The 23,240-nt window shown below is 41.2% G+C and overlaps 1 protein-coding gene across 1 annotated transcript in view; it reads left to right on the top strand.

The window, feature by feature from the left end:
• The first annotated feature begins 337 nt into the window (after positions 1-337).
• kctd16b (potassium channel tetramerization domain containing 16b) overlaps positions 338-23,240 on the top strand; it is a 246,839-nt gene continuing 223,936 nt past the window's right edge. The window contains exon 1 of the mRNA XM_055148267.1: positions 338-1,151. Within this exon, the coding sequence (XP_055004242.1) occupies positions 338-1,151 (814 nt within the window). The remainder of the gene's footprint in view (positions 1,152-23,240) is intronic.

The following is a 23,240-nucleotide window of genomic DNA, read 5'->3' as shown; positions in this document are numbered from 1 at the left end:
TAAGGCTGGACTTTACGCGTTTAACAGCTAAAATTCTTATTTGGATAACATCGAAAAAGCAAGAAAACTAGTAGTTTTTCGTGCTCCAGCGTCTCCACTATAGACTGTAGCGTAACCCTGTGTGATGCTGTGTTCCCCTGGGGGCAATGGGAGTCCTGCCGCCTCTGATGCAACCTCAACAACACTAACTACTCAGTATTGCGTGGTGGATTGAGCGTATGCCGGGGCTGGTGGGTTGTAAGGAGTTTTACGTAAGAAATAATGTTGCTTTACGCGCGTGTAACTTTTTAACGATATAAATATTGTGTAGAAACGACGGGAAATTGTTAGATTGATAATGGCGAGTGTGAATTGCAGGGCTACCCCAAAAGAGCTAGCCCAAAATAGTTTCCCAGATGTGGTGGAGTTGAACGTAGGGGGGCAGGTGTACTATACCCGCCACTCAACGCTCGTAGGGACCCCCAACTCTTTACTAGGCAAGTTATTCTCAACCAAAAAAGACGCGACTAATGATCTAGCCAGAGATCCCAAGGGACGCTATTTCATCGACAGAGATGGTTTCTTGTTCCGCTACGTGTTAGATTTCTTACGGGACAAACAAGTCGTACTCCCCGATCACTTCCCCGAGAAAGGGCGGCTGAGGAAAGAGGCGGAGTACTTCCAGCTGCCCGACCTGGTGAGGCTGCTTTCCCCGGAGGAAGTGAAGCAAAGTCCGGATGACTTCTTCCACAGCGACTACGAGGACTCCCAGGGCAGCGACCCGCGCCACTGCCCGCCCCCGTCTCTGGTGCCCGCGGACCGGAAGAGCGGCTTCATCACGGTGGGGTACAGGGGGTCGTGCACTATGGGGCGGGAGAGCCAGAGCGACGCGAAGTTCAGGCGAGTGCCGCGGATACTGGTGTGCGGACGGGTGGCGCTGGCCAAAGAAGTTTTTGGGGAGACCCTGAACGAGAGCAGAGACCCGGATCGGACCCCGGATCGGTACACGTCCCGGTTTTACCTCAAGTTCAAGCACCTGGAGAGGGCCTTCGACATGCTGTCCGAGTGCGGTTTCCAGATGGTGGCCTGCAACTCCTCCGTGACCGCGTCGTTCGTCAACCAGCACACCGAGGACAAGGTCTGGTCCAGCTACACGGAGTACGTCTTCTACCGTAAGTAACCACATGTGTTTTCTTGTTTATTTACTTTTTGGCGACTTACGTGTCAAAGTTTTACGCATGCGTAAAAGTGAGCCGTTTGTTGTTACCACTAGACGGCGTGCTTGGATTCATTTTTGGAAAGTGGTTGATCAACGTCACTCGTTTTAGCATGTGGGGTGTATTTTTAGGCTATGTGTTTACGAATTTGGGGCTTCTAACTTGTGGCTGTTCTGGGACTTTTTGCTTTTGGTGCCAAGTAAATGAAGAGGAAATGGATAATTGTGCATATAAAACTTGCTTTGATGTAACTTTTCTGGGTGAGGGTTTCCCACCTGCTTGTTTCAATGACTGGAATGTTCCACAGTACAGCATTAAAGGGTCCATTTTCTGATATTTTCTGATCTATGTTATAATATTGCGGAGTTTTGTTGTTTTGTTTCATTCACACATGTTTAACTCACAAAAATCTGCACATTTAGGCTGAGTTCTTCTCTCAAAAAAAAAAAAAAAAAAGAAAGAAAAAAGAAAAAAAGAACTCTATGTCCCACCTTGTGATGTCATGTGGTAATACAAGAAGTGCTCCACAGTGTTTTTAAACTCCACAAACCTTCACTAGAATCATGGATGATTCTATTATTAAATTCTTTTAATTGATGTTTTAAAAACGTTAAAACTTACATAAACATTACACAAAAACACAACAGGACAGCAGGCACTTTCAACTGAAAAAAGAAACTCATTCATATCTCTAAAATTATACATCAATATAAAAATCAGATACCATAGGATGGATTTATTTAGCCTGATTCATCAGACGGTTTCCATGAAGTGAAATCTCACAGTCTGACCTCACAGCATTAGGATTCATTCACTCGTCTGTAGGCGGGTACATGTTTTATTTAACCATGACATACGTAATGCGCCAAATCCCATAGGAAGAAGGGCAATAACGTCTTTCCCCTTGATAAAATTCACCAAACATTCTCTTTGTTCCGGCTTTAAATCCTCGATCTCAGGAATCATTGCCAACACAGAATGTCTGTCTTCGTTTGTTTACTGTTGTGCTGTTCCACAAAAGGGACCCAGACAGGCGCTTGCGTTTGACATCATGGCTTCACAACTCTTCGTTGATTGGCCAGTGTGCGGTCTACAACTTCTGGGCTTCTTGCAAACCGTCTAGTGTATTCCGATTCCTGACCTAGTTGCTGAAGAGAAATGAAATTGAGTGGAGGCACTAGGTTGCGTCAGCCTGACTAGGATATAGTTAGTCCATTTGCAATTCTGCCCTGGAATTGCAAATCTCTACTGAAAAAAAAGTAAACTTGAAAACTAACGCTTCATGAGATCACAAGGTGGAACCGAGCATTTTAATCTATAGACGGTCTAATAATGCAAAATGATTCAAACATGTGGGAATGAAACAAAACACAACTCCAGGTATGTTTCTGAGGAGGTAACAACATTCTAACACGGTTTAAAGCTCACAAAAGTCAATTTTGCGTGATGTATGACCATTTAACTTGTTTATCTCCATGGAGACAACCAGCTGATGCCACCGGGTCAAGTTACAGGTCAGTTTTTTTCGAGAGGTGAACCCACACAGAGTGAGAACAGTAGTCACTAAAATAATCTGCAATTGAAGTTTAATAACATATCGTGGAACATTCCTGACAAAAACGATAATCTTGATCTCCATGACGACAAGCAGGCGGAGTACCTTCAACCATTAAAGTTATATTTGAACTCAAAAGGCGGCAGCACTGAAAGAATTCTGATGCATTTGTTTTTAGATCCACATTTTTATGTTATGTTTCTGCTGCTTCTGAGTTTTATCACCGGCGCACAGACCCTTTCATTCAGTCAAGTCTACTTAATTAGTGTAAGAAATTTAGCTTGAGTCGAGTGGAACAAAAGTAATTAATCATATGTAATTGGGGCTGGCGTCAAGATGCTGATTTGGAAACATTTGTGCCTTGACAGCAAAAGCTTACGTAACTCGCCTTTTACGTATTACCACATTCGGCGAGACTTGTTTTTATCGAAGGGAGAAGGATCTAATTTCATTTTACCATTGTCAAGCCTCAGCAGAAAAATGATTCGCGCAAAGCTTGTCTTTTTGGTTAGGATGCAATTTCTCTTCTTATCTCCAGCCTAACTTATAGCTTTGGTTTTTGCCCCGTGTTAACATCCATCATGGTAGGGTGGCTTGATGTCTTTAAGAGTCTTTGCCAGATTCAGGCTGAGTGAAAGCAGGTATATTGTGCACGATATCATGACATTTTTAAAGCCTCTCGTAAAGTTTTATGAAGCAAGAACCCGTTCCATATACCGAGACACGACACCCATATTTTAGGTCTCTGTGGGTACCGACAAATAGGCTACATAAACCTTTTGAGAGCTCTATCTGTGAATTTAACGATACCATTTTGATACAAAGTTTAGTTCAATACTCCAACAATCCAAAATATAAGAAAAAATATTGTAATGCAAATTATTATAATACAAAAACTGAATGAAACTGAATGAAAACAGCAAATAAGTTACTTTTCAGCTGGGTGAGTTGTTGTACAGTTGTAGGGAGCATTATCTGTTACATAAGGGTGAGTTGTTGTACAGTTGTAGGGAGTATTATCTCTTACATAAGGGTGAGTTGTTGTACAGTTGTAGGGAGTATTATCTGTTACATAAAGGTGAGATGTTGTACAATTGTAGGGAGTATTATATGTTACATAAGGATGATTTGTTATACAGTTGTAGGGAGTATTATCTGTTACATAAGGGTGAGTTATTTTGCACAGTTGTAGGGAGTATTATCTGTTACATAAAGGTGAGTTGTACAGTTGTAGGGAGTATTATCTGTTACAAAGGTGAGATGTTGTACAGTTGTAGGAGTATTATCTGTTACATAAGGTGAGTTGTTGTACAGTTGTAGGGAGTATTATCTGTTACATAAGGGTGAGTTATTTTGCACAGTTGTAGGGAGTATTATCTGTTACATAAAGGTGAGTTGTACAGTTGTAGGGAGTATTATCTGTTACATAAGGGTGAGTTGTTGTACAGTTGTAGGGAGTATTATCTGTTGCATAAGAATGAGTTATTTTGCACAGTTGTAGGGAGTATTATCTGTTACATAAAGGTGAGATGTTGTACAGCTGTAGGGAGTATTATCTGTTACATAACTGTGAGTTGTTGTACAGTTGTAGGGAATATTAGCTGTTACATAACTGTGAGTTGTTGTACAGTTGTAGGGAGTATTATCTGTTACATGAAGGTGACTTGTTGTACAGTTGTAGGGAGTATTATAGTATGAATGTAGTCTGTCTGTCTGTCTGTCTGTCCCTCTATAATCTAGTGCAGTGGATGAGTTGTTGTACAGTTGTAGGGAGTATTATCTGTCCCTCTATAGTGTGGTGCAGTTGGTGAGTTGTTGTACAGTTGTAGGGAGTATTATCTGTTACATAATGGTGTGTTGTTGTACAGTTGTAGGGAGTAGTTGTAGTATTATTTATCAGAAGCTACAGCACGCGAGATGATTTGCTCTCTTAAAAAAAATCTCACACATAAAAATATCTTTTAAGAGTTTTTCAGCTTCACTCTCCTTTTTGTTGAAAATCGAGGACCATGAAGGCTCGTATTGATCACAGACTCTCGAAAATATGTTGCTTAAATCAATTTTGCATTTTGTCTTGTTTTTCGTCTTAAAACTTTTATCAATATTTGCTCCTGCACATTCGACCAGACAGACTCTTACACAACACAACCAAGTATGAATCGCTTTACCTGGAATGTTCCGTAGTACGACATTACACGATCTGCTCATCTCCATGCCGACGCCACCGTGTCAAGTCACAAGTCTGTGGAGAAACAAACGTATTTTCAGTTAGAATGCATGTTTTTTCCACGGATTGTAGCGATTCAAAAACCCGTTATAAATGTAAGATAGATTCATGTAATGCCATACTGCGGAACATTTTCATTCAAATCAACAATACCTCCATGACCACAACATCTTTATCAGTATTCATAAATGCCCGCAGACAATGTACCTATTTAAATTTAAACCCACGGCTACTGTACTTGGATGTGAGAATGAGCGTAGGATTTTTGTGAAGGAAGCCAAAATATTACATAACCCTTCTTCTTACATAAAAACAAAGCAGAGACGGAGCTCGGGGGACGGTGTGGTGGAGGATTGGCTGCGGGGAGAGCGGCGAAAGCAAAAAAAGGTTCAGTGTGTCAAGCCGGCATTAGTAACACACACAATGTCATAGAAAGATACCGGGGTAAAAGGCTGTTAAGAAAGAGCCGACCTGGAAGTACAAAGCCAACTTACAGGCGAGGGAACATCCTGTAACCGCTGACACGGAATGGATTTTTGGTTCAGATTTGAGTTTGAATAGAAGCCAAAACTTGTGTTATTTATGTGTTTTAAAAGTATTTGATTTTGAGCAGGTTAACACAACAAAATATACAAATATATCTTGAAATATCTGTCTGGTGACTGAATTGATCGCACATTTAGTGAATTTCAAATGTTCTACTTTTCTGGGTTTGAGAGAGGAATTTTTAAAGGTCATGATTTTGTCGAGAACTTCTTGTACACAGCCATCTACTCCGATATTATAATACATGTATGCCTGTAGCAATAATTACTAATCAGCTTATTGTTTAATATATAAAAGCTGGAATTTCTTTGGTGGGAGATTTTGGGTGTTTTTGTTGAAGTACAGCACAATTTGAGCTAGAGCTGGACAATACAGAGCAAAAAAATGATCTTGATATATTTTGCTATGTCTCAATATACGATATATATCTTGATATCTGTACAGGAAAAATAACCCCCCAAAATCTAGTGCAAAAACATATATGCCAAATTCTACAAGGTCTTTTTTAATTAAAGTCCAAAGAGGTAGGCAACAAAGTACTTCCCTATATACTAATACAATAATTTAACTGTAAAATAAAGGAAGAAATATTTCCTTCTTGTCATTCAAAAATAAAATGACTCAACTCAACTCAAGCTCGTCTTTGTATTAGCTCCAGACAATAACCAGAAACATGAGCTCCTTTCGCGGAGGAAACTCGGGAGGTTCCTTATTTTAATAGATCCATGTTTCTATCCAGCAGTAAGGAGTTATGAGGTTTCCCACAATCCACTGCGCAGATCAAACCCGACGTTTCCAAACACTATTGTACAAGTTACACTGCAGCAGATTATTAATCAAAATCTTCTGCATAAATAAACTTTCCATTTCTAAACTTTACAACATATAAAGCATAACGACTATAGAGCCACATCAGCCCGTTTGACATTATAATGTGTTGGTAACACTTTATAATAACTACACCTTACTTAGCCTTAATAAAGCATGAACAAAGACTTAATTAATAATTAACAAAGATTTAATTAATAATGATTCACACTTAGTAAATGCTTAATAAAGCATAATTTGTCTTCACTTTAGAAAAGCTCTCAAAAAGACTTAACTAACACATAACAGCTGCCTGAATTATTATTGCATTGCATTATAAGTAAATCATTTTCTCATAGCTTATTAATGATTAATAAATGCTCAAATGGTTAGTGCATGAGTAATTAAGTATGAAATAATTATGAGTAACTATTTACAGCACAGGCAAATTAAGTGCAAGTGCTAATTAAGGTAGAAATTAAGTAGTTACTAAGCATGAATCATTATTAATTAAGTCTTTGTTCATTCTTAATTAAGCCTTTGTTCATGCTTTATTAAGGCTAAATAAGGTATAGTTATTATAATGTGTTTAATGCAGCTTTGTGCTCATTTGTTTACGTTTCCAGAAATGAAACTTAAAACCACATGGCTCATTTGCATTAACTATAAGCGCTGAAAAAAAAAACAAAAAACGCTCGCTCCGTGTCCCCTGATGTGGTCTAAAAGGAACGACTCAGTGTCCTTTAGTCCGACAGAAGCCAAAACATGTTACATAGGCCTCCAGGAACAGCTGATAGCTAAGGTCAGTTAAATACAGTCAATCAATAAACCTGCCCACGGACTACAGCTGGAAATTGCAACCTGGTACAGCGCATCTCTCCTGCTAAGGTTAATGTAATTTGTGCACTGTCCCTGTCTCATTAAATAAATAAATAAATAAATATGTGTGTTCTCTCTGTGACTGAGGATGTGCCGCTGATGGTGAGTCTGTAAATGGTGGAAAAGGTTTGTGGCGCTAGAAGCTTTTGGTTGGCATCAGCTTTGGGCATTTACGGCAGTAGTGAGTAGTGAATGAGACAAGAATGAGGAGCGACAAAATCAAGAAGGTGGGGGCGTGTGCAGCACAGAGAAACCAAATAAGCGAAACTGCGACATCAGAATAAATTTTTTTTTTTGTTTTTAATTTATGTTTATTAAGGACATCACAATGGCATTAGACAAGCCAGATGCATTGCTTTGAGTGTTTTAGCACAAGTGCTAGTTTTCAACACCTGTCCATATAAAAATATAAACTACATGCATAAAAACAGAAAGTACAAGACACATAAATTACATACAGATAAATATATATCCAGTAGATTTTCAGTGGATGCAGTTTTGACTGTAAACATACAATAACTTTAATTTCCTTTTAAATTTGTTGTAGTTGGTTTCCAATTTTAAATGAGCTGTTAAACCGTTCCACAGACTAGGCCCTTTAAAAGAGAACGAGGACTGACCAAGAGTCGTCCTGTACCTAGGAACAACACAATTACCACTAGTAGAGCCTCTTGTGTTCGCTCTTTGTGAACAATTTATGGTCCTGGCAAATTCTGAGTGTAATGGTGTATTGCGGTTAAGACACTTAAAAAATAATTTAAGATTGTTAAAATTGATAAAATTTTCAAAGTTAAAAAGTTGATGTTTCTTTGTAATTTCACAGTGGTGCCAGTTTTTGGGCTTTTTGTCAAAGATCTTAAGGGTCAGTTTGTATAATGAACAAAGCGGTTTTAATGTAGTTGAGGAGGCCTGGGACCATGAGGTGATACAATAAGACAGATGAGAGAAGATCATTGTGTTCATGAATATTTTAGAAGTGTGGAGCGATAGATCTTTACGTATGAAACGAAAGCAACTGAGACTAATCTTAATCTTCTTCACCAAGTATTTTGTGTGACCAGTAAATTTTAAATTTTCATTTAGAATGAGGCCAAGGTATTTAACTTCACTGACGGCTTGAATTTTCTCATTGTGCATAGTCACTTCAAAGTCAAAGTTTTTTGTTTGTGTACGCACTGAAAAACAAAGAGAAACTGTTTTTTTCACATTCAAAGTCAGGTGTGACACACTAAGCCATTTTGATAATATAATATAATATAAGCATTATATCGATATATACAACATGTGAGAATCCATTTCGTGTTAAAAAATATCTAATTTATTTAAAATATCAAGATATTGCCCACCTGTATTTTCAGCTGTGTGAGTGACTTCTATGGCTAATTATTGGTTCATTCTCTTATTTATTTGCTGCAACTCAGGCCTTTTAATGATACTGTATTGAAAAATGGTTTAGTGGGATTATCTTGCGTTGTTGTTATTGTATCAGTGGCTTAAAGTATTTTCTTTATCTCTATATATAATGAGCTTCAAAATTAATTATCACGAAAGACCTAAATACATGATAAATACATGACCTAAATTCCTTACGTGCTTATCTATCTTGAAACATTACGATCTGACGTGTAACTTGGCATTGTAGTGTGGTGTTTCTTGCTTGTCTCCATGGAGATAGACAACTTTAAAACCATACTCCAGGTAAAGAGCTTGGTCCGTGCTGCTGTCTTAGTCCCTTAATAAGAGATTTGTCATTTCAGTGGGGCTTTCCTGGTTACATAATCCACCTTTAATTTCACATTTTTCAACTCTGTCTATCTCGGCTTATATACTGTATGTCCCTTGTTTTACCCCCGTTTTTTTTATGACAATGAATGAAATATTAAACACGCTTCTTCTCATCTTGACCAATTGCTCCACTTTGATGGTTTTATTTCCTGTCTGAGTACAGTTGAATCTCCCTCAGCGTTTTAGATTAACCCAGAAAGGCCCCCGGAGAACAGACAGTGGTCCTATACGTAAACACTGCTCACTGCACCTGTGTATAATGTGTGGCACCGGACCAGGTTCTTTGGTTCTGTGGCTGCTCCCTGGTGTCTGCTCCCAGTCGTCCAGATGTTTGGCAAATCCCGTCAGTTCTGGGGCAGTGGTCCAGCTACAGCTCCTGGGCCCGTGTTCCACCAGCTGTAAAATGATTCCCGGGCTAAAAATATTCCCCATTCCCCGAGCCAGTCTCCATCCATTCATCTTCATCTGCTTATTCCGATGGAGAGTGTAACTAATGGAGTCCGTGCCGGCGGCTATGGGCCTTAGGCGGGAGACGGTGGCTACTTAGTCCGGGTCAATCGATGTTAACTCTTGTAGTGTAGCTCAATCAAATCTACTCCAAAATTTGAGTTAAATATCAATTTGTCTGGAGTTGGCCTTCTACGTTAATTTAATTTTTCACAATTTCTCAATTTTCACAACTTTCAGACGTCAGAGAGTTGTTTTTTGCGTTCACGGTTATACTAACCACAGCTACCATGCTAACCACGCACTTCCTGATCATCAGACAGTAACCGAAGCTTTATCCAACTTCCTCGTTTCTCCTCTCTCCTATGGTTCCTGCCCCCTGTCTCCTCTCTCCTAGTTTCTCGATCCAACCTCCCTTCTCTGTCACTGGTATGTTATTGACAGCTAGGATGCAAACCGAGCACTTCCTGATCATCAGAGAGTAACCTAAATTTTATCCGACTTCCTTGTTTCTCCTCTCTTCCTTAGTTTCTGCTTCCTGTCTCCTCTCTTCTAGTTCCTCAATCCAACCTCCCTTCTTTTCTCTGTCACTGTTATGTTATCAACAGCTACCATGCTAACCACACACTTCCTGATCATCAGACAATAACCTAAGCGTTATCCTTCCTTCTTTCTTCTGTAATTTCTGGTTAATGTCTCCTCTCTCCTAATTCCTCTAGCCAATCTCCCTTCTCTTCTCTGTCACTGTTATGATATCAACAGCTACCATGCTAACCATGCACTTCCTGATCATCGGACAGTAACCTAAGCTTTATCCAACTTCCTCGTTTCTCCTCTCTCCTATAATTTCTGCTTCCTGTCTCCTCTCTCCTAGTTTCTTGATTCAACCTCCCCTCTTCTCTTCTCTCTCACTATTATATTATCAACATCTAGCATGCTAACCATGCACTTCCTGATCATCAGACAGTAACCTGAGCATTATCCAACTTCCTCGTTTCTCTTCTTTCCTATAGTTCCTGCTTCCTGTCTCCTCTATCCTAGTTCCTCAATCCAACCTCCCTTCTCTACTCTGTCACTGTTATGTTATCAAGAGCTAGGATGCAAACCGTGCACTTCCTGATCATCAGACAGTAACCTAAGCTTTATCCAACTTCCTTGTTTCTCCTCTTTCCTATAGATCCTGCCTCCTGTCTCCTCTCACCTAGTTCCTCGATCTATCCTCCTCTATCCAACCTCCCTTCTTTTCTCTGTCACTGACATGTTCAACAACTAGGATGCAAACTGTGCACTTCCTGATCATCCAACGTCCTTATTTCTCCTCTTTCCTATAGTTTCTGGTTCCTGTCTCCTCTCTCCTCGTTCCTCAATCCACCCTTCTCTTTTCTGTCACTGTTTTGTTATCAACAGCTAGCATGCAAACCATGCACTTCCTGATCATCGGACGCAGTAACAATTTTAAATGGATTAGACTGCTTTTCTTTCCTTTCGGATGTTAGAATCAGCTTCTCTTGGCGTAAAAAAAACACGCAAAAATGTCACTTTCTTACTTTTAATACGCTTTTTGGGAGTAACTAATCAACTCGTAAGGGAGCGAGCTGATCACCGACAACCGCAAAGCCCGAACACTATCCGGATAAGCCGCTATCTCAGATCTCAACGGAACCGACAACACACTGGAGGCTGATTCATTTTAGCCCGGGCTAAACGAGTTCCCGGCATTAGCGGCCCGCGTGTAGCTGCTAACAGAAGTGGATGGCTGTTGGCTGCAGTCACCCCCACAAGTGTCTGTAACAAGCCAAATGGAGTGGAGCATGAACAAAAGCCTGCTGCTGCAATATGGGACTGTGATGATGTGGGTTAGCCTCTCCAGACCTCGCTTTCCTCTCTGATAAACTACCGCCGCTGTGCGCTGGCTTTGTGGAGCCGGTTAGAGGGCACGCGTTCAAAACAGAGCGTACCGGGAGACAGGTGCGCCCGTGTAATTATAAAAAAAGGCCGATTATAAACAAGGCGACAGTGTGCTTACAGGTCACTACTACAAAAGGTCTCTGGTGATTCTGGACTTTCATATTCTGCAGCAAATCTATTCACTGAAACATTGATAGAGCAGATGATTTTAACCAGTGGTGTGGTAGGGATTTGTTCTTGTGATGTCATTGTCCCTCCTGAATTAACTTTCAGTAAAAATCTGTAATATTTGATGTTTTTTTTACACAAAATTATGCGGAATCATGTGATTAACATTAACGTTGTTCATAATCACCAACAGAACATAAATCAGAGACTATAACACATGAACCAGGACTAAACCAAGATTAAAATAAGACTAAACCAGAACTGAACCAGAGCTGAACCAGAGCTGAACCGGGACTAAACCAGGACTAAACCAGAACTGATCCAGGATTGAACCAGGACTGAACATGGACTAATCTTGGACTTGAGAGCGAGAGAGAGAACCCAGAGCCTGTGGAGTAGGGTGTCCCCGGTTCCCGACGGTCTACACGGGCTCACCTCTGGGCCCGACCCACCACTCAGTCCTGGTTCAGTCGTGGCTCAGTCCTGGTTCAGTCCTGGTCCCTCTTGTCTCAGGTCACTATAGGACAGTACCTGAGCCTATACAGGTTGTTTTCACCATGGCCAGTAGCTCCGGTTTGACATTTAAGTTGTAGCTATTTTATATTTGTTATTTTTTTAATATCTCATGTCGGGAGAAGTGGGTGAACAGCGAACCCATGTGTACCCCGCCCACTACACCCCTGATTTCAACTACTATTTTGGGTTCTTTATGTAGTGATCACAGACTGTACAAAGAACTGGACTAAGGGAGTGTGACGTCACCCATAGCGTTCAGCTCCAGTCAAATGAAGCTCACCGAGGCTTGCAGTTATAGGGCGAATGTGGAGCAGAGTTCAATATTAGGAATACGAATTGATTTATGGACAAAATAGCAAAATAAAAACACCAGCATCACGTAGAGTGGGTTAATATGAACATTTTAAGACAAAAGTGAGGCGCATGACCACAGCCGTTGTAGTGAAAGGAACCAGAGTCGGTGGAGCTGGAAGTGCGTCCATGCTCACTTCCTGTTTGGAATGCATTGGCATATAGGTTAGCTATGTCCATGTTGTAAATAACGAATTTCACTTGCACAATGTAAAAAGCCTGATTGAAATACTTTCTAGAACATAATATTTATTTGATTAAAGGTGCTGTACCTGATTTTTACAATTTAAAAAAATATAAAAAAAGACCAAAGTTATTTCTCACTTACCTTGTGCATTCTGTGTAAACATTCACCACAATGAGTTTAGAATGATTTTTCTCAACTTCCAGAAGCCGGAGTGGAGTTTTGCCATCACTGTAATGCAAAAAAAAAAAAAATAGCATGTTAACTGTGGACTTCCTGATTGATTTTAGACTTCCATAGCACACTGCAAAAGTGTTTATATTTCCACTCCCAAAACCCCCCTTTCTCCTCCATCTTATTTCCTCCTTCCATTGTCTCCTCTCTTCTTCCATCTTGCCTCCTCTTCCCTAGCTCCTAGCTCCTCTCTCCTAACACCTTCCTCAGGCAACATACTGTATCTCCTCTTTCCTAGCTCCTGCTTTCTGTCTCTTCTCTCCTAGTTCCTTCATCCATTCTTCGGTATCCAACCTATAACTCCTCCTTGATTCTCTCTTCTTGCCTCCTCTCTCCTAGTTCCTACTCCTTAGCTCTCGTTGTTGCTCCATCATTCTCTTCTCTCCATTACCCCTCGCTCATGCGTCTTGTCTCCTCCCTCCTATGCCCTTGCTCCTATATCCTCTCTACCTTCCTAGCTCCTCTCTTTTTCTTCTTTCATCTTGTCTCCTCTCTCCTAGTTCCTTCATGTGTTCTTCTCGATCCAAAAGGTGGATCTAAAATGGAGTTTTGCCATCACAATTTTAACAACAGCTACCATGCTAATCACACACTTCCTGATCATCGGACAGTAAACGATTTCTCCAACCTCCTCATTTCTCCTCACTCCTAGTTCGTGATTCCTGTCTCCTCTCTCCTAATTCTTCAATCCATTCTTCTCTCTCCAGTGAACTAGCTCCCCCTCTCTTCTCCATCACGGTTATCTTAACAACAGCTAGCATGCTAATCACGCACTTCCTGATAATCGAACAGCTCCTGACTCTCGTCTCCTTTCTACTATTTCTTACTATTTCTCCTCTCCTCTACTTCCTCCATCCATTCTTGTCTTGTATCCAACCTCCTAGACGCACTTACACGCCTCCTATAATACAAACCACTAGCACGCTAAGCACACACTTCCTGATCACCAGACAGTAAACCTCCTCATTTCTCTTTTCTTCTTGTTGTAGGCTCTTATCTCCTCCTTTCTAGTTCCTCAATCCGCTCTTCTCTATCCAGCCACTATGCTGCTCCTTCCTCCTCTCTTCTCTTTCACGGTTATGTTAACAACAGCTAGCATGCTAACCGTGCACTTCCTGGACAAGAGCTTAATAAAACCTCCTCGTCTCTCCCCTCTCCTAGTTCCTCGCTTCCTCTTTCCTCGTTTCGGCTTCCTATCTCCTCTTTTCTATTTTCTCAATTAACAACAGCTGGCATGCAAACCACACAGTTCCTGATAATAGGACAGTGAACACTTTATCCGACCTCCTTGTTTCTCCTTGCCTCCTCTCTCCTAGATCCTGCTTCCTGTCTCCTCTCTATCTCCTCTCCTCTACATCCTTTATCCTCCTTTCTCGTTTCTTCTTGCCTCCTCTCTCCTAGATCTTGCTTCCTATCTCCTTTCTCCTGCTTCCTATCTCCTTTCTCCTGCTTCCTATCTCGTCTATATTCGACAACAGTTAGCATGCAAACCGCACACCTCTTGATAATCGGACAGCAAATCCAACCTTTATCCAACCTCCTTGTTTCTTCTTGCCTCCTCTCTCCTAGATCCTGCTTCCTATCTCCTCTCCTCTACTTCCTCCCTCCATTCCTCCCTATTCAACCTCCTTGCTTCTTGCCTCCTCCCTCCTAGTTCCTGTTTCCTATCTCCTCTCTTCTGCTTCCTCCATCCATTCCTGTCTATCCAACCATCTTTCTTCTTGCTTCCTCTCACCTAGATCCTGCTTCCAATCTCCTCTCCTCTACTTCCTCCATCCATCCCTCTCTATCCAACCTCCTTGCCTACTCTCTCCTAGTTCCTGTTTCCTATCTCCTCTCTTCTGCTTCCTCCATCCATTCCTCTCTATCCAACCTCCTTGCTTCCTCTCTCCTAGATCCTGCTTCCTTTCTCCTCTCCTCTACTTCCTCCATCCGTTCTTCTCTATCCAACCTCTTCCTTTCTTCTTTCGTCCTCTCTCCTAGATCCTGCTTCCTATCTCCTCTCCATTTCCTTTTCTCTACTTCCTCCAGCCGTTCTTCTGTATCCACCCATGTCCTTTATTTTTGCCTCCTCTCTCCTAGTTCCTGCTTCCTATCTCCTCTCCATCTCCTCTCGTCTACTTCCTCCATCCGTTCTTCTCTATCCAACCTCCTTTCTTCTTGCCTCCTCTCTCCTAGATCCTGCTTCCTATCTCCTTTCCATCTCCTCTACTTCCTCCATCCATTCCTCTCTATCCAACCTCCTTTCTCCTTGCCTCCTCTCTCCTAGTTCCTCCTCCTCTCTCCTCTACCTCTACTTCCTCCATCCATTCCTCTCTATCCAACCTCCTTTCTCCTTGCCTCCTCTCTCCTCTACCTCTACTTCCTCCATCCATTCCTCTCTATCCAGCCTCCTTTCTACTTGCCTATTCTCTCCTAGATCCTGCTTCCTATCTACTCTACTTCTTTTTCCTCCTTCTTTTCTTCTCTATCCAACCTCCTTTCTCCTTGCCTCCTCTCTCCTAGATCCTGCTTCCTATCTCCTCTCTTCTATATACTACATAAACAACAGTTAGCATGCAAACTGCACACTTCCTGATAATCGGACAGCAAATGCTTTATCTAATCTCCTTGTTCCTCCTTGCCTTCCTCTTTCCTAGATCCTGCTTCCTATCTCCTCTCTTCTACTTCCTCCATCCATTCCTCTCTATCCAACCTCCTTTCTCCTTTCTTCTTGCCTCCTCTCTCCTAGATCCTGCTTCCTATCTCCTCCACTTCTACTTACTCTCTATCCAACCTCCTTTCTCTTTTCTACTTGCCTCCACTCTCCTAGTTCGTCCCTCCTCTCCTCTCCTCTCTGCTCTGCTCTCTCCACTCTTTCATGTCATCTCACTTTGCTTCAGTCAATCACTCTGGTCTCCTCCTCACATTCACTTGGCGGTGTGTCCCAGGGCTATAGCGGCGGCAGAGCAGACGCACTTACACGGCTGGCTGCGCTGTCACGCCTCCTGTCAGGCTCCTCACTCATATCTGCTGTCTGTGCTCCAGTCTGTGCTCATCATTGTTTGGTTAGCTTCATCAAAATGGCCATCGTGCAGTAAATGAGTTTGCTGTCTGAAACGCCGCGGAAAGTGCATCTCCTCTTTAGCGTCAATTTGGTCTTTGGGGTTGTAGGACTTTAATCGTTTAGTTGATTAAATGATAAATGATTCAGTTAATCGACTATTGATTTTGTTTAGATCATGGGGATTTATGGGAGTCACAGCGGAGTGACACTGAAACCATGTTAGAATGTTCAATGTTCATCAAAAACATATCTGGAGTTGTGTTTTCTTTCATTCACACATGTTGCATTATTAGTCTGTCTACATTTCCAAAGCTCAAAATGCTCTGTTCCAACTTGTGATGTCATGTAGTCGTAGTTTTAAAGTTAACAGCTACCTTTTACCTTATTTTTTACCAAATAATTCTAGTGAAGGTGTATGGAGCACTTCCTGTACTGACATATGGCATCACAAGGTGGAACAGTGTTTTGTGTTTGAGTGAAGAACTCAGCCTAAATCTGCAACATTTGTGTGTTAAATAAGAGTGTAACTGTACACAAAAATCACCTCGGTTTTGAGGTCATGGTTCGGTTCATTTTCGGTACAGTGTAAAACCATTTGCTTGTTGTTTGTTTGTGTTTTTATTAAACCATCAATTTGTTTTAACATTATACAAAGGGGAAAATTAAACAAATGCCAAGTGCTGTTTAGTAATACTAATAAGGTAAACAAAATATTCTCAAAAACAACAATTGTATGAAATACTATAAAAAAAAAAAGAATTCCTTGTAAACAGTAAACAAAACTTTTCAAAAATTAATGCGCAGCACTAATCAGCATGAAGGTTTACTCAATCTTCATATTTTTGGCCAGAAACAAACAACTTGTCCACATTGTCAGTAAGATGGGCAGAGAGCGAAAATTCCATGCTGGTAAAAGGTGAAAATGACGACCGGGGTGTGATGACTGTAGTTTTGTGAGAATTCATGTGATTCGGAGGAACATAGTCAAGGCGGGAGCAATTGTTGTCAAGGTGGCTGCCATAACTATAAAGAAACACTGCCCCAATCATGGACGAGTTCCCCCGTGAATATTAAAGAGCCGAGCCTCCGTGTAGCTGCACGTGTAGTGGCAGAATGTAAACACACACAAATTGCGCAAACTCACTTGTGCACAGACCTGCACCGAAGCGAATGTCCCATACTGAAACAGTTCAGCACAAATACATTTACCGTTACACCTCTAGTGTTAAACGTGTGAATGACACAAAACACAATTCCAGGTATGTTTTTGATGAGGAAACAGCATTATCACATAGATCAGAAAATCTTGTAATGCAAATTAAACGCACACATTTAATCTTTACTTGTACATTCTTCTGCATAAATAGTTTGTTCATCAACTCTTGTGTAGTTGTAGTCTGAATGAGATCTTGTCACCCGCCCATTTTAGTCGACTAACTGATTTTCAGGACGTCACTCAAGAAATTTCTTTAGTCGACTACAGCCCTTTTGTGTCATGGTTCATGTTTTGTAGTGGTTGTAGTTTGTGTTTTATTTTGACATTTGTCCTGTCACCTTGTATTTTTGAGTTTTACTTCCTGTCTTGATTGTTTGCCCCGCCCTAATGTGTTTCACCTGTGTCTATGTGTGTGCATTTATACCCTGTGTTCTCCTCTGCCCTTTGTTGGTCCATTGTCTCTGTCCGAGTGTCTCTGTGTCTCTTGTCATGGCAATTTAGTCTTGAGTTTTGGATTTTTTTGATTTGTCATTAAATATTTTTGAAGCAGTCCTGCGTTTTGGGTCCTCCCTCTGTTTCCACGTGACATTTTGTTCTCATTCTAGAATTGATAGACAGTTAAGTCCGTATTGGTCAGTAACTTTGCCTGACTTTGGGTAGGATTGAAAGACTTGGGGAAAATATCGAATTGCATTTTTTTTTCTGACGAGGAGTTTGCTGTTTCTGTCCCAAAACCCAAGTCTGCTTGATCTCTTTCATTGCACCCAGCTTATGATCGATCCCCGGTGTCTTCTCTCTTTGTATTGAACCTGCCAGTCTATCCCTTTAACTCCATCGTAACTGCATCCCTCCAAGTTTACACACTAAAACTTTGAACCTCTGAGCCTGTGACTGTTTCATTCTATATTCACTTTAATGAAAATCTTATGAAATACAAAATTTATTCACTCGATTCCACCGCTGTCCTGAACTGCCTGAAATAAAAGAATAAGATAAAGTGACTGAGCCGGAACCCTGACCACGATGACATGAAATCACTCAATCACTGCAAATTCTCTTTCAAAATTGGTCGCACTTTCATTGTGGTACTTCCATTAAGCAGGAATTAAATTTATTTCAATTTGAGAACATTTTTGAAGCTAAAATATGACATAAAGTAGGGTGATTTGTGTAAAGTGTTCAGTGTTCAATGGATCGAACGGCTTTTGGAATGGTTTTGTAGTAGTGAAAGTCCATGTCGCGAAAAGAAAGGTATTTAAGCCGATGAAAACGACATTCTTCCTGACATTGCCGTATGATTTATGCTGTTTAGATATTGACTTTAAGAAAGGCTGGTACCGACACAGAGCTGGTTGTTGCTGCTTGTTCTGAATGTGATTACAGTCTATGTTTGAACTATGGCTGCAACAGGAGTTTTTTAAATTAAATGTTTTGCTCTTAGCTGGAGGACATGTAGCTATCAGTACAGCTGCAGCTTTTAAATTGATGGTTGAAGCAAGAAAAATTGTACTTATGTTTTGACTATGATTAATTTGCAGCCTTACTACAGTATATGTAGTATGTAATATGACATCTGTGTAGGACCAGGGTGTGGGGAGGTTGTGGGTGAGTGTTTGGGAAGCTGGGTGTTTGGGCCGGTGGGTGGTTTTAGTTTTCAGGGTGGAGTTGGTAGGTTAGTTGAGAGCGATTCTGAGCATAACTTTAATAACTTGACTCAATAATGGTGAATGACAATGGTTGTACCCACAGCAACGTCTGGAATAAGATATATGGTATACTTTATCTATCCCTTTTGAAGGAAATTTATTCTGTGCATTTGACCCATCCTTCAATGCCACTGGGGGCCACCTGGGAGCTGCGACCTTGCTGTGCAGCACTTGAGGACCCAGCGCTAGATCTTGACAAGCCTTGGTTGAGACTAGCCTGATTCATCAGCCGGTTTCACTTTGTGGAAACCGTCTGACCTCGCAGAGTTAGAATTCGTTCGCTCGATGATAGGCGGGAGCTTTTTTTATTTAATCAATCGCTGCTATCATGACATATGTAATGTGTCGCTACCGGGGCTAACTGGTATATTAAGTTTTTCCCAAATCCCGTAGGAAGATCCCTTTGATAAAATTCACCAAACATTCTCTTTGTTTTGGCTTTAAATCCTCGATCTCTGGAATTGTTGCCCACACAGAATGTATGGGTCTTCGCTGGTTGGTTGGTGCCCGAACTTGTACTTCCGGAGTTTTTGCAAACCGTCTAGTGTATTCCGATTCCTGACCTAGTCGCTGGAGAGAAATTAAATTGAGTGAGCACTAGGTGGCCCCTAAACTTTAATAATTTGACTCGATAATGGTGAATGACAATGCTGTACACTTGGCAACTTCCGGAAGAAGGTATATGGTAAACTTTATTTATCCCTTTTGAAGGAAATTCATTGTGTGCATTTGACCCATCCTTCAATGCAACCTGGGAGCTGCAACCTTTTTGTACAGCACTTGAGGACCCAGCTCTAGATCTTGACTAGCCTTGGTTGAGACTACCGAAGCTGGAGGAATTGAACTATTGTGCATAGTTGTTTTGAGGTAATGGAGGAAACAGGAGTGCCCGAAAGATACTCACATAGATACAGTAAGAAATGTTCAAACTCCACACAGAAAGACCCGGGACTCGAACCAGCGACCTTGCTGTGAGACAAGATATGAAATCATTACCACAACATACTATATTTTGAATGCTGAACAGAAGCCAGAAATGTTGCCTGTTATGTTTTCTTAAGCCTCATGCCCTTTAAAAGTACAAAACCTGTATATTCTTATGGCTTATATATTTTCATTGCTATTTACTTTAAGGTCTGCGAAATTGACTTTTGTGAGCTTTAATCCATATTATAATGTTGTTACCTCATCAAACACATACCTGCCTACCCGCCAGCCTTTACCTTTCTTGCAGTAGAGACTGGAAATTCCAGGGCTGAAACTGATGTAGAAGATGTATGGAGTTTCATTATATTTTTGATGAGGAAAGAACATTATAACACAGACCAGAAAACTGTAAGTAAGTAAGACTATATATAGAGCAACTTTCACAGATGAAAAAAAATCACTAAAGGCTTAAGAGTACAATAAACAACATGTACAAGAACAAAGGAATTACAGACACAGTCAACCAAAAGCTTGCCTAAATAAAGCAGTGTCTTGAGCTGCCAGTGAAATCTGGCTCGCAGAGGGCAAGGTGGCATTGTAGTACTCAAGACCGGTCTTGGTCTTGAGACCGACCTCGAGACCGCTTTTATGCCATGTCTCGGACTTGAGCACATTTGGACTCAGTCTCAAGGCTGCTAAAAGTAACTACAATCCCAGTAAGATAATGCAACTATAAATAGGAAGTAAGTAAGTAAATCTTTATTTATATAGCACCTTTCACAGATAAAAAAAAAAAAAATCACAAAGTGCTTTACAGAGCAAAACAGCATAAAAACTACATAAACAAGAACAGAAGAAGTACAGATACAGTCAGATAAAAGCCTGTCTAAATAGCAGTGTCTTGAGCTGCTTTTTAAAAGAGTCTATAGAGTCTGTCTCACGTAGAGCTAGGGGCAGGGCATTCCATAATTTGGGAGCCACAGCCTGAAAGCTCACGTCACCCCGAGTTTTATGAACTTGAAAAAAACTCACTTGATTAACTTTGAAGTTGTTTTCTGTTCAGTACCAATGGAAGTGAGATTAGAAATAGTTCTCAAACTGTGGGCCATGGTCCAAAAAAGGTTTGTTTAAATGCAGCACCGTTTGCTTGGCCTATTTTAAGCCTAAATGAACATTAACTAGAGCAAATGGAGATAGATTAAAAAAAAAAAGAAAAAACCTTTATATATGAGCCAAAATACAAATAAATGTAGGAAATGACAAAGACGGTCTTGATTTGGTCTCAATGGGCTGTGGCCTCTGTCTTGTCTCCGTCTCGACCTTTTAAAATCTTAGTCTTGTCTTGGTCTCGACTCTCAGAGGTCTTGGTCTTGTCCTGGTCTCGGGACCCTGTGGTCTCGGACTGATTTTGGTCTCGAATAGTGTGGGCTTGACTATAACACTAGGACTAAGAGTAGGGGGCTTTCCATAATTTGGGGGCCAGAGCCTGAAAGGACTGATCTCCCCATGTTTTCAAGCAGGTCCAGCCTGAGGTGTAGGGGTGCAGTTACTCATTGATGTACTGGGGCGCCTCTGTAAGGCTCCATCCACACTAGTGCGTATTTGAGTCATTTTCGTTGCGGATGCAGTGTTCGTCCATAGTAATCCGATGGAAAACGGTCCCAGAGATGGAACAATCTGGTGCCGCCAACTCCCACGAATTAATTTGAGTATGGATCTGATCCGGCACTGTGTGGACGCCTGAAAATGCTGATACGCTGACGTAGGTCTATTTCCATAATCTCTGAAAAGTTTAATAAGAACCATCTCCAAAGCGATAGAAGCACAAAAGCAGACTCACCATTAGCAGAACACCTGTCTGTCACAGAAAGAACCGACAGAAGCTGAACTGCATCAGCGCACAGGGAGCGAGCTGTTTTTTGAGCGCTCAGTTTAAGCAAATTAGCCATTCGGTTTTAAGATTCTTTCTGTAAAATGTAAACAACTATGCTCAAAGCTGTGTGGATAGGGAAGGCTTGCGGACACAGAAATGGCATGTCTGGATGCAAATTGTTTACAATTAGGTGATACAGTGATATAGTAATTCGTTTCAGTGTAAACGTAGCCTAAGTTAAAACCATGATTTTAAATTCAACATGGAGCTTAACAGGAAACCAGTGCAAAACAGCGTAATATGGAACCTTAAATAGCTAAACCAACCACAGAATTGCTTTTTTAGCGCTCTGTTCTACCCCACTATTCCCTTACCCAGCCATACTATTCCAAAAGCACATGATTACAACAGGCTATTTTTATCTGCCAATGTGAAGTGGTGTGTGAAGCAGTGAGCCATTAGCTGGTTATTCACAGATGACTTAGCCCCAACATAGCAAATGTGTTTTGGCAGGTAGGAGGGACGGGGTTATGCTGATGCTAACGACATGTGTTTTTATGCATGACCCATATTGGACTTCCTGGGGCATTTGGACACCCGTCGAGCTGCTAGCCGGCCGCACCTGCGCTCCCCCCCTTGAACCAGCTAGTCTAGCTCACGACGTACCCGCGCCAGTTAGCCGCGATCCGGGACATTAGCGGCATTAGCGGGGACGCGGCGCGCACTGGGGGCCTGTAGCAAGTGATTAGCCCCGGAGCAGACAGGTTGTGACAGCGTTGGGGAGGGACAGCTGCTGCCCTCGTCCAAAATCCACAGGGAGACCGGTGGAGACCAATCTGCATGGGAAAAAATTGAGAAAATTAGACTCATTTGCAGTAAACAATGTAGGAGCGTATGTTGTCAGGGCTTGCAAATGGTTAAAATGGTTAAAATATATCCTGTGGGGCATTGATCTCGATGATGAAGAGATGAAGAGGATGAGGAGACTGGGGCTGGAATGGAAAGAGTCTGTGTTTCAGGGTTCCCACGGTCATGGAAATCCTGGAAAGTCATAGAAATTTGTAAAGTCATGGAAATCTCTTTCACGCAACTACAGCAAAGTTCTCATGAGGCTATTATGATAATTTCCAAACGCCTTTTGTTTAAAAGATATGACAATAAATGCACTGACACTACTAAAAACTATAATACCAAACCATAAGGTGAGTGGAAAGTGTTAACATTTCATATTTTACCCTAAAACTATGATCAGTTCAACACTTGTAGGTGCCATAAAGTTATGGAAAATTCACTTTAGGTCATGAAAAGAAAAAAGAATTTGAACCTGGTGTTTTATTTATTCATATCTGATTCTAATCATATCAGATTTATTTGTCTGATTTATAATAGCTCCACCTTAGTCTTAGAGGTACACTGTGTAACTTTTTGGTTGGGGTCCATCACCAAGCTTGATTCATCAGCCGGTTTCACTTCGTGGAAACTGTCTGACCTTGCAGCATTAAGATTAGTTCGCTCGACGGTAGGCCGTAACAGTCATGACGTATATGATGCGTATGTATGTAACAGGTATATTAAGCTTTTCCCAAATCCCAAAGGAAGAAGGACAATAACGTCTTTCCCGTTGATAAAATTCACCAAACATTCTCTTTGTTCCGGCTTTAAATCCCCG

This window comes from Boleophthalmus pectinirostris, unplaced genomic scaffold (genome assembly GCF_026225935.1).
Source record: "Boleophthalmus pectinirostris isolate CB_2022bp ecotype Guang Dong unplaced genomic scaffold, ASM2622593v1 HiC_scaffold_12, whole genome shotgun sequence".
Classification (NCBI taxonomy): domain Eukaryota; kingdom Metazoa; phylum Chordata; class Actinopteri; order Gobiiformes; family Gobiidae; genus Boleophthalmus; species Boleophthalmus pectinirostris.
The sequence above is the reverse complement of the archived record's forward strand: the minus strand, read 5'-3'. Positions and strand labels throughout refer to the sequence as shown.